Source organism: Perca fluviatilis, chromosome 1, assembly GCF_010015445.1.
Source record: "Perca fluviatilis chromosome 1, GENO_Pfluv_1.0, whole genome shotgun sequence".
NCBI lineage: Eukaryota > Metazoa > Chordata > Actinopteri > Perciformes > Percidae > Perca > Perca fluviatilis.
The window spans coordinates 17,334,908-17,348,277 of record NC_053112.1 but is presented as its reverse complement, the minus strand read 5'-3'; the positions used below and the strand labels follow the sequence as shown (position 1 = coordinate 17,348,277).

General features: G+C 39.7%; 2 protein-coding genes across 5 annotated transcripts; one reads left to right on the top strand and one right to left on the bottom strand.

The window, feature by feature from the left end:
- Positions 1–9: 9 nt before the first annotated feature.
- Positions 10–9,680, bottom strand: slc25a23a (solute carrier family 25 member 23a). 2 transcript variants are annotated; one of them, XM_039789632.1, is made up of 12 exons: positions 9,550–9,680; positions 7,687–7,903; positions 5,492–5,615; positions 5,258–5,345; positions 4,287–4,398; positions 3,763–3,921; positions 3,483–3,635; positions 2,919–3,032; positions 2,615–2,782; positions 2,388–2,535; positions 933–1,115; positions 10–452 (listed from the first exon to the last, which is right to left on the bottom strand). In XM_039789632.1, the coding sequence occupies exons 2-12, from the start codon at positions 7,879–7,881 to the stop codon at positions 442–444; spliced, it is 1,455 nt and encodes a 484-aa protein (XP_039645566.1). In that variant the 5' UTR covers positions 7,882–7,903; positions 9,550–9,680; the 3' UTR covers positions 10–441. The 2 variants fall into 2 exon arrangements, with proteins under 2 accessions (XP_039645566.1, XP_039645494.1); XM_039789560.1 differs by having other exon boundaries at positions 10–1,115.
- si:ch211-196h16.12 (regulator of G-protein signaling 5) lies at positions 9,660–13,341 on the top strand. 3 transcript variants are annotated; one of them, XM_039789756.1, is made up of 7 exons: positions 9,660–9,789; positions 10,789–10,901; positions 11,034–11,100; positions 11,195–11,251; positions 11,350–11,402; positions 12,606–12,769; positions 12,852–13,341. In XM_039789756.1, the coding sequence occupies exons 3-7, from the start codon at positions 11,057–11,059 to the stop codon at positions 13,017–13,019; spliced, it is 486 nt and encodes a 161-aa protein (XP_039645690.1). In that variant the 5' UTR covers positions 9,660–9,789; positions 10,789–10,901; positions 11,034–11,056; the 3' UTR covers positions 13,020–13,341. The 3 variants fall into 3 exon arrangements, with proteins under 3 accessions (XP_039645690.1, XP_039645867.1, XP_039645785.1); XM_039789933.1 differs by lacking the exon at positions 10,789–10,901 and having other exon boundaries at positions 9,661–9,789; XM_039789851.1 differs by having other exon boundaries at positions 9,725–9,831; positions 10,789–11,100.
- The last annotated feature ends 29 nt before the right edge of the window (positions 13,342–13,370 follow it).

Genomic DNA, 13,370 nt, shown 5'->3' with positions numbered 1-13,370 from the left:
AAAAAATAGTCACATCAAAAATGTTTATTGGCATTAAATCTCATTTCTTAGTGTTTCATTATTGAGAGAGAAAACATGAACTCTTTACCATAGTGTTAAACCTGCACATTGTGCACATAGATCTTCTGAAAACATTGTGTAGCACTGGACCCTGTTGCGTGTTTCAAATAGGAACGCTTATAAAACATGAGCATTTTGCATGAGAGGTTATCCTGAATCTTCTACGCTTCTTGATATGGCTTTGGCAGTTCCACTCATGTAAAATGAAAAGTCCTTTGGTGTTCATTACTCAGTAGAAATCTTTCCAGGAAAGAGAGGATCGACAGACCGGTCAATCAAAGTCCAGACTCTGTAACTCCACCGCTGTGCAGCAACTTTAGGTTCTTGTCGCTTACCAAACAGGAAGTTGGACCGGTCCTCCTATTAATCCTGTAGCTTCCTTTATAGACCACCTAGGAGAAAAAATAATGCTATAGGAATGTAACATGGCTTCCTGGTTTGGTTTTACCTGTTCGTTCTCAGGAAAAGTTCATGCAAGTCTTCATCTGTCCAAGTCAATGCAATAGCAGGAGGCAAGTGGATTAGCTTTCACACAGCTGCTGGCATGCACTGCAATGCAATATATCACACATGAAACTCATTTCAGCAGCTGCCAGATCAGGTGAGGTCCTCCAAATGTGAGGGCTTTCACAACAGATTATATATAACGTTGATGAACTGTTGTTTTTCTCCTTTTCTTACATGGTTTATTTTCCATCCGATCATCCTCACTCTGAAATCTCAGGACTTTGTGATCACAGCACAATGTATTCATCCACAGTCAAGGCCCATTTCCTCATGCATTGCTAACAGATCTGTACGTGCTTGTAGTTGAAAGCCACCCCAAAATCATCTAACCTTTTTCTACCCCTTCCCTTTCCCACCCCTCCTACCCTCAATGTCCACTCCCAGGACTATCCTTGTGTATTCATAGACGACGTAGGACATGCTGACAGCAGGAACGACTTTCAGCAGGTTGGGGGAAATTCCTCGATAAAGTCCGGCCACACCATCCTGAGTCACGATGTTGTGAAGCAAGGCCAACATGGAGGGTTTAGGGGCTCCCTTCACTGAAGCTGAGGGGAGAAATAAAGATTAACTCCACCAACACGTTCTGGCCTCTCACTAAATGTGACTCTGCAAAACTGGTGCTAATGCACAGAAGTCATGTTTGCCCTTGATTCTCTCTCTAATTGTAAGTTCGTATAAGGTTCCAGTCGCACCAAACGGGGGGGGGGGGGAGAGATTGTTGGGTCTCTGTAGTGTGGTCTAGACCTACTCTATCTGTAAAGGGTCATGAGATAACTTATTTGACACTATAAATAAATTTAATTATGAATGAATGCCTTTATTTTCATTGCATGTTCACATACAACAACAAAATTCTGTCTCTCATAAAAGAAAACCGTTCCCATTCACTCTGCTCAAACACACACCGACATACTCTCACATTAACACATTATAACTAATAGATGATGCATTCCAGTGGATAGGCTTTTTTCTTTTTTCTTGTTTTAGCTATGTGATAAACAATCTGGCAATTTATGTATAATAAATAAAAGACAGAATAGATCTGGAATGACATTACTGCAAACCATTTTCCAAGGCATACAATGCATTGAGTAGATTTTCATACCACTCTGAAATTAATATAAACCAACAACTCAAAAGGAGGTATCAAGTCAATCTTGTAGCTTATAGTAGGCTTCGGAAATAATCAGCAGTAAGTCACCGTATACAAAATCTTTATTAATTTGGTTAAATAATTGGTAGGGTCCTTTATTCAGTTTCACAGTATTAGCATGCTCCTTTGTACATACAGTACAGATGGGTGACAAATTAAAGAAAAAACATGAATAAATTGGCATCATTGTTAGGGGTCATTGAATGGTTATACAAGTGTGAAAATCATTAAATATGGCATTGCAGTTATCAGATCTAATTCCAACTGCTCACCTATGGAAGATATTGGGCTTTTGTGTTAAATTGTGCTTTCCACCTATACAACAAAAGTGATCTTAACACACCTGTATACAGACAGGTGCCAAGGAGAATAAGTGAGTAAAAGTAAAACAAATGCCAGATGAAGGTTGCTGTAGAGAAATTAAGCCTTGCAATACATTTAAAGTGTTGACAGTGTGTGGGAGCTGACTTCTGTAATATTTACAGTGCTCTCCATTACTATCAAATGAGGGAATATATTTCTTCAGTAGCCTTCAAGGGACTTCAAGATTCTATGACAAGGAGCACTGATGGCCCAACACCTAACTAAGACACTTAAGATATTTTTTTCCCTGTAATTTGCCACCCATCTGTGTCTATATTAGTATGACGACAGTTATGCTGACCTTGTGCCTGCATTCGAGTGCGGATCAGTGCTAGCGGGTAACTTGCCAGCTGTCCACAGGTGCTGGAAACGGCACCGCAGCCGACCAGCACCATGACTCCTGGGTCAGTTAAACCTCGGTTTCTGTTCAGCCAGGCAAACTTCAGAGTCTATGGAATAGAGGGAGTGAGAAGAAGGTAAACACTAAGGAGATGGACTGTGACAGCTGTGAACTTTAATGTCTCTGACCTCGTAGACAGCCAAGTCAACGCCAGCGTACGGGACAATACTCAGCAGGTTGGGTACATAGCCCTTGTAGAAGGCTGTGACACCTTCTCTCTGTAGGATCTGTTTGGCACAGTCTGCGATTCCTGAGTATTGGCCTGTTTTTCTTAGTGTGAGACGAGTCTTCAGCACCTGAGGAGAAAAGAGCAGAGATGGAAAGGAAACAAGAAGGAGGAACAGAAAGAGAAAAGACATTAGTCATTTCACTCATCATGTGTTTTCTTGACGCTGTATGAATGTTTTTATGTGTGTATTACCCTGATATTACCTCCATTGGGTAGATGGCTGTCTGAGCTGTAGCTCCAGCCAAGGAGCCGGCAACAAACCTCTCATGAATCCTCAGATTTCTGGTTTCATTTCTGCTACGCATCACATTCTTGATCTATGAGTTATAGAGCAAAGGAAAGAATAAAGTACTGGAAAAGATTTGAGAGTTGTAATCATAGACAAATGAGAAAATAGAATTGATGGAAAATAGATGGAGTGTTGCTTTAAGACATAGTTTGACATTTTGGGAAATATGCTTAATTTGCTTGCCAAGAGTTGGATGAAAAGATTGATACCACTCGCTTCTGTACGATAAATATGAAGTTAAAGCCAGCAGCCAGTTAGCTTAACTTAGCATAAACTAAATAGAGTTGTTAAATGTTGAACTATTCTTTTAAACATTTGACTGGGCAAAAATTTTAAATATTAAAAAGAGAATGAAAAATCATAAATACCTGGAAGATAATAAGAGGTAGGAGAAAGAGAGAATAATTAAGATAGAGATCAAAGATGAATGGATGTTCAGAGGTGCAAAAAACAAACAAATAAGAGAATGTCTCTCCACCTGTTCATAAGCTGTGAACTTGATAGCAATTTCTGGGGCAATCTTAAGCACATTGATTCCATTGCCCCTCCACAGCGACCAAGGTCCTCCTTCTTTCAGCATGTACTGAAAACTGCTCAGCACATTCCCTTTAAAATCAATGGCACCATGAACCTAGAAGAACAGAGTCAGAGAGGTAGACTTTGTGTAAAGATAAAACAGAAAACGTTCACACATACGCATGAATGGTCATGTGGTTCAGACTGATCTAAGAGGTGGGATCATAACTGTCCCGACTGACCTGTCGGAAGACTTTGAGGCGGTCTAAGGGAGCAGTCCCAGTTCGAGATACAGATCCAGCCATGGCTCCAGCCAACAGCTGCCGCCACACATAGCCAGACTTCTTCTCCTCCTCAGAAAATTCATCTGGGACTGTCAACTGCTCACCTATATCCAACATCTACTGAACCCGTGGTGAATGGAATGAGGATTAGATGGCAATAAAGATTAGAAAAAAAGAGTTGGAACAAAAAAGGCAATATGTGTCTGTCAGTCACATATCAAACTTGAGAAGCCAACTTCCTCTTAAAATCTTCTTTTTTTAAAGTTGAACATTATGTAATCAATGCTATTATCTATTGTTTGATTTAGTGTTTCATTGTTTACTATAGACAACAGGAAGTACGGCAAATAATGTGTTTGGCAAGCATTTGTTTCACAGATGCGTTGAGCAATGATGCTTTAACCCAACAATGTCATCATTTGGAAATACACAATGCTGTTCTTGTTCAAGTTGTGTATGTCCTAATGTGTGTGTGACCTCACCATTGAATGTTTCCAGTAGCGCGCTATGTCCTCCATGTTAGTGAGAGGGTTAAAGAGGAAATAGTCTCGCCACTCATTCCAGTCAATGGTCATGGTACCGTCTTTGTCCATTCTGAGACAAACATAAACAAGTAATGAAACTTACAGACAGTATAACCATTAAGGTACCCACTGAGTTACAGAGGGCTGGATCAATGATTTAGAAATGGCAATGAGGAATCCTTTACTGCCTCAGCAGTATGATACCTATAAGAAAACGCTTCTTGGTTTACCACACTCTAACCTATCAGCAGAAACCGAATGTATAAAAAAAAACTATGGAAATGCGGCACCTTCTTAAAGTAAAAGGACAAATATTTTGCTTTCAAAATGCAGTTCAACCATCCGGCACCATAAAATCCTAGGTGCAGGAAATTTGTCAGAACCTTGCTCTTTACTTTGCACTTCAAATTTGGATGCAACAGCATTAGAAAAGAAGGAACATGTTGTTTAGCAGACTTGGTAATTGTGCCATTATTTGAATGGGAGAAGGAATGAACTGCAAATGTGCATAAGGAGGAATATCAGGTGGAAAAAAAGAATCCAGGATTTGATTATTATTATTATTATTATTGATAATGTATCATTTCTGTTTGCAAAGCTCAGATGTTATATGTTAAAACAGTCTTTTAAACCCTGTTAACTGTTCGTACAAATTGGTTTCTGAACTGTTATGCAAGCCAGTTAAGCTGAAAGCATTATATTACAAACCAGGAAGGTGAGACCCCTTTATTGTCATTGAAGCCTATAGCATGTAAGAAACTATCAGCTTCAATGTTTCAAACCATCTAACAGCCGAGTTGTAAATATACGAGGGTAATGCGCATCATTTCAACGATGGGAGTTGTTAATATCCAAAACCAGGGTTGTGGATGTTCTTACCTTGGATCCTAATGTGATGCAATATCAGATATCAACAACTGTTAGCAGACCTTTGCAAAATCCTGGTGGCATCCTCGAGGCTAATGTCCACACCAATGTTGTGTAGAGAGTGCTGGATCTCCGCTGCATCTATCTGACCTGCAAATATCCACCAGTCAAGCATAATAAGAGAGAAAGAGAAATCAGAGCATGGAAAACATTTTAAAATGATCTCAATATGAACATTTTGAAGCAATAGCGCCAGCAATTATTATTTCAACTGTGTACTGTTGGCTGCTACTGACCGTCATTGTTCCTGTCAAGACTACGAAACATGAGTTTGAGCTCTTTTTCATGGGTGCGGAGATACTCCGTGAACTCTTCGAAGTCTAGTACCCCATCTTTGTTGGTGTCCCCGGCTGCCACCATCTGAAAACGCAGACAGCAGGTCAATGAAAAACAAATGTCTGGGCATTTGGCGATATTTGGTCAGAGACTGAAACAGCCAAAAGGTAAGTGCAAAAAATGTATGTAATGTATATATGTAATGTATTAAAATACAATCTGAAACCCTACTATGCCTGCATTGTCCTGGTCAGAGAGCTGCTTGACCCTTATATATATATATATATATATATATATATATATATATATATATATATGTTTTAGCCCATCTACATCAGGATATATTATGTTGTTGGATTTTTGTAAAGGTATTCTATGATTAAATCTGTACAACAGTATAAGTTTGTCTAGCCTATCAGCGCAAATACAACAGAGGTGACCCACACAGCTGCAAAATACCACAAGATCAAGATTGCACTCCAGGTTTGTAGTCTTTAAATACTCCCCTACCTTTCTATCTACTGGTCAAATTATGCTATAGCAAGTTCTGTAGTTGAAGAATGATGCTGTGAAGTGTAAAATACTTTACAGCATGCTGTTATTTAATTAATTTGTCTGATGAACTGTACAAGACATTCAAATGTTACAAAAGACACACTAATAATTACATCGGTCAACGATCATGCTGGTAGCTCTGCATTTGGAGTTCATTAAATAAAGTGTAACTATTTAATGGTGTTTCAATGCATATTAAAGATATATTTTATATGATCAGAATCTCATTTATCATTCTTAAAAAAGGTATTTTTTACTGAAATCTTCTCAGAAAGTATGGAAAAGAGGCCCAGTAAAATCTAGTAATCTCTGACATAGTCTAAATCAGTGGATTCCTAACATTCTTGGTTTATGACACCTTAAAGCTAAGCCATATCTATTTGTGATCCCTTATCACCGGTTGCATTAGTCTACTGGTTGTTCAACCAGAAAAGTGAAAATTTCCCTTTGTTCTATTTGAATAACTGTTGGAGTTCCAAAAAATGAATTATTCTTTATAGAAAAGCATAACTTTGAAAGCAAAGATTAGAGAAACTGATAACTTTGTGTAGCAGAAATGTTTTTTTCTACTACACAAAATAAATAAATTTGGATTAAAAAAGGAGAGATGCAAATTGCTCCCTATATAATGTTGAAACAACCTATAAGAAAAGGTCAACAATAATCCATGTGTGAAAAGAGATCAAGTGTAGGACCAAGAGAAAGGTTATGCTTCTCATCTTTCTGCTCCTGGTACTAAAATAGAAAGCATGCTGCCCTTTAAACACACACACACACACACACACACACACACACACACACACACACACACACACACACACACACACACACACACACACACACACACACACACACACACACACACACACACACAAAATGAGTAATATATATTCACATGCACACAAATACACACAGAGAAGAGAGAGAGTGGGAGATACAACACAGGAGAACATGACAGTGAGTCTTCTTGGCAACCCATACGAGTTTTTGCAAAAACAAGCAGTCAAAGACAGACTGAGTGAAGAGAGACAGATTGAATAATCACAATAAAGTTACGCTGTTGATGCTCTTGGCATCTGCTGTTGCACAAACAGAAAGATGAGGACGTGGATGACAAGGAAAACAAGGACATTCCACATAATGAAAAACAATCTCACAGGCGAGATTGTGTCCTCTAATTTGACTATTATTATATTTATATTATTATATTTATATTCTGTAAACACATCTCCACACGCACGGACACTGTTGTTGAAGCTAACCAGAAAAATAGCCAGCGTTGCTTGAAAATCTTAGGTCGTTTTACCGCGGTTCTGAAAGACTCTTCTAACTTTCTCTTTTCCCTAATCCAAACAAAGATGGTCACCAGAAAGAACATATCTCCTTGCTCAAAAGAGATTTTACTATCAGTAATGTTGGTATATATGGATTTTTCTTTCAATATTTTCAAAGACAATAATGTCCCAGATGAAGTTATTTAAACGCCTTGATATAAACTGCATTTGTTTAATGTGACATAATGTAGTATTCACACATAAATGCCACTGCAGGGTACAGTAAACAAACAGGTGTGAGTGACCCAGGTATCCTACTGTCTTACCCTCTCCAGGGAGCCTCTAATAAGCCCTCTGCCTGCCAGCCCTGTTCGCAATTCGAGGATGTCGATGTGTCCATCTTTGTTGAGGTCCAGCTGATCAAAGAGCTCAGCCCAGCGCTTCTCCCTCTCCTGGTCCGGACCAGGGGATTTTCTGTCCTGGCAGTGCGCCCAAGGGAACCAAGTCCATTTGGCTCCCATGACTGGTGCCAGTCAGAGTCAGCTGATGGGATACAGGGGCATCAATTAAATCTCCACAGCCTGACACAGAACAGTCCTTACAAGTACTAAAGCCTTCATCACTTACTTGTACAGCAAATTTAAGGACTTTTCAAAAAGAAGTCTAGTAAAACACAATCTAATCCAAACTTGTGATGTACATTTGCATTGTTGTTGATCAAGTGGTTCCCAACCTGGGGGTCGGTGACCCCACAACAGGACACAAGAGGATTCTGAGGGGTCATTAAAAGAGAACTCCACTGATTTAACATTAATCCTTTAACATTGTCAGACTCACGATCAACAGTTTTATTAAAATGTATTAAAATTTACACAGCTGAACCAGAGATAGTCTGTTTTTATTCCACACATTCTTCTACCTTGTCAAAACCTGGCACCTACATTACCCACAATGCAACTCGACTACCAACAGTTCAGTTGGAGATTTGAGTGACGCTACTGTTGGCTAATGCCTAAAGCCTAAAAGCAGAGATGAGGATAATCACAGGCCAAGAATCTAATGTCAATTTAATGTTCCTCTAAAAAAATTCTTTTATTCTGTAGGCTAAAGGATAATTTAACATTTTTGGGACAATTATCCCAAAGTAAAGAATTCACTCACTGGTTGAAGGGACCACAACTAGTAGTAGTAGGCTATGCAACCAGTGATAAGAGGTCACATAGCTTTGCTTTAAGGCAGTGTTTTTTTTTTTTAAATGTACCCCTTTTGAATTGTTTTTTTAAGCCAAGTAACCAGCGCTAATCATTTTCGGAAGAAAAAAAAGTGTATATAAACAGGAACAGTACAGCGCTGTCAGCAATAGATTTACTAAACAACAGCCTTGTAACTGAAAAAAAACATCTCTTTTTCTCATTAGCATTTAAATGCTAATAAGAGACAAAAACTGTAAAAAAGACAAAAACTTGGAAAAAGACGGTAGAAAGAAGGAAGGATGGCAAGAATAGGTCAAAACAGAATCAAAAACTTCAAAAACAGTGACATAAGAAGAAAAAAGTGAGAAACTTTTTTGGTAGAAAAAGAAACAATTCTACATGAAGGGGAACAATGTTCTGGACAACAGCCTTGTAACTATTAAACATTTTTGTTAAATATCTCACGTACCCCCTGCAGTCCTCCATAGTACCCCTAGGGGTAGCCTACATGTACCCCCATTTGAGAAACACTGCTTTAAGGGGTCATAACCCAAGAAGGTTAAGAAACCACTGATTTTGACTATGTCAGAGATGACATTATATTTGGCTGGGTTATGTTATTTTGTCCTATAACATAGGACATACAGTATGGGCAGTAGGGCACCACAGCCAATTAAAGTTGAATCAATTAACTTGCTTTAGGTCAGTTTGGTAATGTATCGGGTTTTGTTTTTTTTCCGAGGTCTGACCAATGTCTTGATTCGCCAAACATACTGGGGACTGGAATGGAGCAATTACTGTTTGGTGAAATAATTAATTCTTGTGATTAAACCATTCTAGCTCGCGCAGATTGACGCAGGTTGCTCCACGGGGTAGACACGAGCAGTTTAGCTTCCATGCACATTCATGACCGCGTTTAACTTGATCCTCACGCTTACTATACGTTATGGTCGAACTACAAAACATACGAGACCATTTTGTGACTCTCTCACTCACGGTCTGTTTATCTCCAAACCCAGCCGCGGCCCATGGTAAGATGCAGAGGATCGGGATTTAAGACGAACCAGCGGGTCCGTCCTTACACTGGATTTATCAGCAAAAGAGCAACTCCATCTGGATTCGGCAGGTCCAGGGGGTATCTGTTTTCACCACTACTGATCGCTCCGTCTTGTAGATTTCACTGAGACTCTTGTTGAAGAAGCAGGAAGCGAGAGAAAAACAGCCGCCTTCCTGCTGGTGAAGCCTGCTGACGGCCAAGTGTCAGATCCGTGCATGCATGTGTGTGTTTGTGTGTGTGTGTGGAGGATGTAGCCTACTGGGTGTAAACAGGCTGGGACACTGTGGAAACCATAGCTGTACTTAAACAGTATACAGTCTGTAGTTGGCGACAGCTCGTGACTTGTATCAGCCACGTATAGGCTGTGTTTATTATTGATTAATAGGCTACTGATAAATGATGATGGCTCTTATTTGCCCCCTGACATCATCCTCAACCAGGGCTGTAGCCAGGGTTTTAGAAATACTGAGGTCATAAGTACAAGGTCCAAAAATAAAGTCTCTAAATATTATTATTATTATTATTAAACATTTTGTGATATAAGTAAAACCATAAAATCCATTCTCAATCAAACAGGGAGCCAATGGAGAGAAGCCAGGATTGGGGTGATGTCTGTTAAAACCTGTGAGCAGCCGAGCTGCTGTGTTCTGAACTAGTCGGAGGAGAGAGAGACTTTTGCCTGATGTCAGAAAGGAAGGAGTTGCAGTAATCGAGTATGGGAAAGATGAAAGGATGAATTATTTTTTTTTTTGAGTTTGAAAGCATGGGTTTGGTATGCACTGACTGCAGAGAGCCACATAAGCAGTTGAGAACAAAAAAAAAATTAAAGTATACGGAAATGGAGCAGGAAAATATAGTAGTATACTTGTTATTGCAGAGGTGCTGTATTTAATTATTGGGTTGGGTGTTTTGTCTTATTTTGCCCACAGACTTGTCCATCAACATTTAACACTCACTTCTCCATCCTGCAATACTTTCTCTCTGCAGAGATGAATGATGTTGCCAGCCCACCTGCTCCTCCCTCATCACCTTATTCTCTTATGATAAACACTCTAAAAAGGTCCCTGACTTTTAAGATAATTAATGATGCCTGGCCACACACTCGCACACAATGGAGGTTCCCCTGCTTTAATTTTCCTATTATATGGGCTGACTTGCTTTCGGTCTCCTGTTGACAGGTCCACATGGCCTGTAAGCACGTACACCACCTCTTTCATTCACCTCTATTCAGCTTCCTTCTCTACACCTGTGAGTCCAAGGGGAGCAGATTGACAGATCAGACAGCAAACAGGTCGGCTATATAAGAGCAGCACACTGTAGTTTGGGAGGCTGACTGCCAGACTGACTGAAAAACTCTGAAGTTTTCTACCGTGTTGTCTACTCCGATCAAGTACAGCTCAGTCTGTACATTTTACCTTTGCAGGTTTTCTCAAACTACACACCTCAATGTGTAAGGGGATCTCCTACCTGCCCTCCTCATGCCTGGAGAAGTAAGTACGCAACCGGTTTGTCACGTTTTCTACGTCTATCAGAGATTTCCTCATTGCAGAGTTTGTATAATGAAGTGTTGTACATGTGTTTCAGGGCAAAGGAGATGCGGGTGATGTTAAGCCATCTGGCTGAGACGCACCACAAGCACAAGTAGCCTACACCTACTGAATTCCTTTTTTCCCCAAATAAGTATTAAATCAACTTATCTGCCAGTTATCACAGTCAAGCTTTTCTGTCTCGCTTCTCAGGATTCTGGATGGAAAAGCTGTCCACGACCTGGAAACTCTGCTTAACAACATACGTAAGAAAGCTTTTTTTCCCCCTTTCCCTTCTTTTTTATACCACTTCCAAAGTCAGTTCATCATTTCAACAACACATACGACATCACAGAAGACATTTTGACATTACAGTAAAGTGTAAATTGTATGACAGACTAGAGATAAAAGTTTGAATTTAACTTATTTAGACTTCAGTTTCAGGGTCCTGGTATTGTGCATGCTGGATCACTGTCTCAGCTTACTGGGACACTTGAATAGAGCGGAGCCATTGTTTTTTTTAAAGATTTTTTGGGGGGCTTTTTCCGCCTTTAATAGACAGGAGAGAAAGGGGGGAGAGGGGGAAGACATGCAGGAAATCGTCACAGGTCGGAGTCGAACCCTGGACCTCTGCGTCGAGGCATAAACCTCTAAACATATGTGAGCCTGCTCTACCCACTGAGCCAACCCGGCCACGAGCGGATCCATTGTTAATGTGATTTGTAAAACCTGTGCTTTGTTTTTTTTACTACAAGTCAAAATGTCTGCTGTGAGAATGGCCCAATAATTGTCTATTTCAACTTTTCATAATTCCTTCCATGTTTAAGTGTGCAAAAAAGGAACGCTGTGTTAAGCTTGCACAATACCTCTTAAGCTATCACAATATATCTTGCAGTACTTATTGTTGTACACGTCTCTGTTCATACAGCACTAATGCTCAGAAATGTCATATTATCCTCTACAAGGTGCAATCATTCAATGCAAGAACAGTGACTGAATATTACTGTGGTTAGCATTTCAATGGAACAGTCTCCAATAGAAACAGGTCATAAAAATAATACTTGATTGTGCTGATACAAATTTTAACTGACCAAAAACTATGATTCACGATGAAAAATAACTATTATTGCCAATAGTAAAGTGACACTGTAACTTTTAAAAGACAAAATACAATTTTTCTTCTTACAAAATTTCATGACCACTAACTTTGGTGGCTAATGTTCGCAAACCAGACACTGATGTTACTTGGTCAGTTCTCTGACTTTGCCTTCTCTACTTGTGTTACTGTTACACAAATGTTTAGCATTGAACATTATTTATCATTATATATATTATATCATTTAATATTAAATATATAAAAACATACAAATAAATCCATGTCTAATATATTGACACTCACTCATGTAAAATTTCCATGACTAAGCCACATGGAAGAGGTGCTGCTTCTCTCTTTTTCATCTCTCTCCCAGGCGGTCTGCAGGCGTTTCGTGGGTTCCTGCTTTCAGAGTTCAGCGAAGAGAACCTCGAGTTCTGGCTGGCCTGCGAGGACTACAGGCTGTCTCCTTCAAACCTGCAGAAGACCAAGTCCAGCAACATCTACGGCCAGTTTATCAACCCTGACGCTCCACAGGAGGTTGGTGGAGAGGAGAATGCGATATGTGCAGTCAGGATAAAGAGTAAGGAGCTTCTCCTGAGAATCTGTTCTCCCCCATCAGGTAAACTTGGACGCTGAGACCCGGGAAGCTCTGTTGAGTGTGACGGACTCTCCGTGTGCCGACACGTTCAACAAGGCTCAACAGAGAATCTACAATTTGATGGCGAAAGACTCCTTCCCGAGGTTCCTGCGCTCCCCTTACTGCATGGAGGCCATTAAAGCTTTTTAAAACATATAGTTTATTACCACAGACCCGCTTTAGAAATAAGTGCTGATGAATCTGTACTGCTTGATAGGTTGATTGTATTTTACCACTTATTTTAACAACTAGTTCGTTTTGTGATTGTTTTCTGTATGGTAGTGCTGTCCTTGTGCGCTGTATGCATAATGCATGCTGTTATCGTTATGACGCCGAGTTGTAGACATAGTTAAAAAGTCTCACATAAAAACCTCAATTATGAAGCTTACATCAAGATGCAACTACCTTGCACCTCTGGACTGCTGAGCTACAAGTCCACAAAGGATTTAAATAAATACCTCATAAAAGACAACTCATTATGTGGCATTTAATGAACATTCG

Bases quoted from the DNA above. Each gene is read 5' to 3' on its own strand.
- slc25a23a (XM_039789560.1), bottom strand. From the start codon at position 7,881: ATGGGAGCCAAATGGACTTGGTTCCCTTGGGCGCACTGCCAGGACAGA. The intron at 3,922-4,286 runs GTGAGGTCACAC...CGGGTTCAGTAG, and splicing joins GCTACTGGAAACATTCAATG to ATGTTGGATATAGGTGAGCA. The intron at 1,116-2,387 runs GTCAGCATAACT...TTCTCCCCTCAG, and splicing joins CACTCGAATGCAGGCACAAG to CTTCAGTGAAGGGAGCCCCT.
- si:ch211-196h16.12 (XM_039789756.1), top strand. From the start codon at position 11,057: ATGTGTAAGGGGATCTCCTACCTGCCCTCCTCATGCCTGGAGAA. The intron at 11,101-11,194 runs GTAAGTACGCAA...CATGTGTTTCAG, and splicing joins CCCTCCTCATGCCTGGAGAA to GGCAAAGGAGATGCGGGTGA. The intron at 12,770-12,851 runs GTTGGTGGAGAG...CTCCCCCATCAG, and splicing joins ACCCTGACGCTCCACAGGAG to GTAAACTTGGACGCTGAGAC.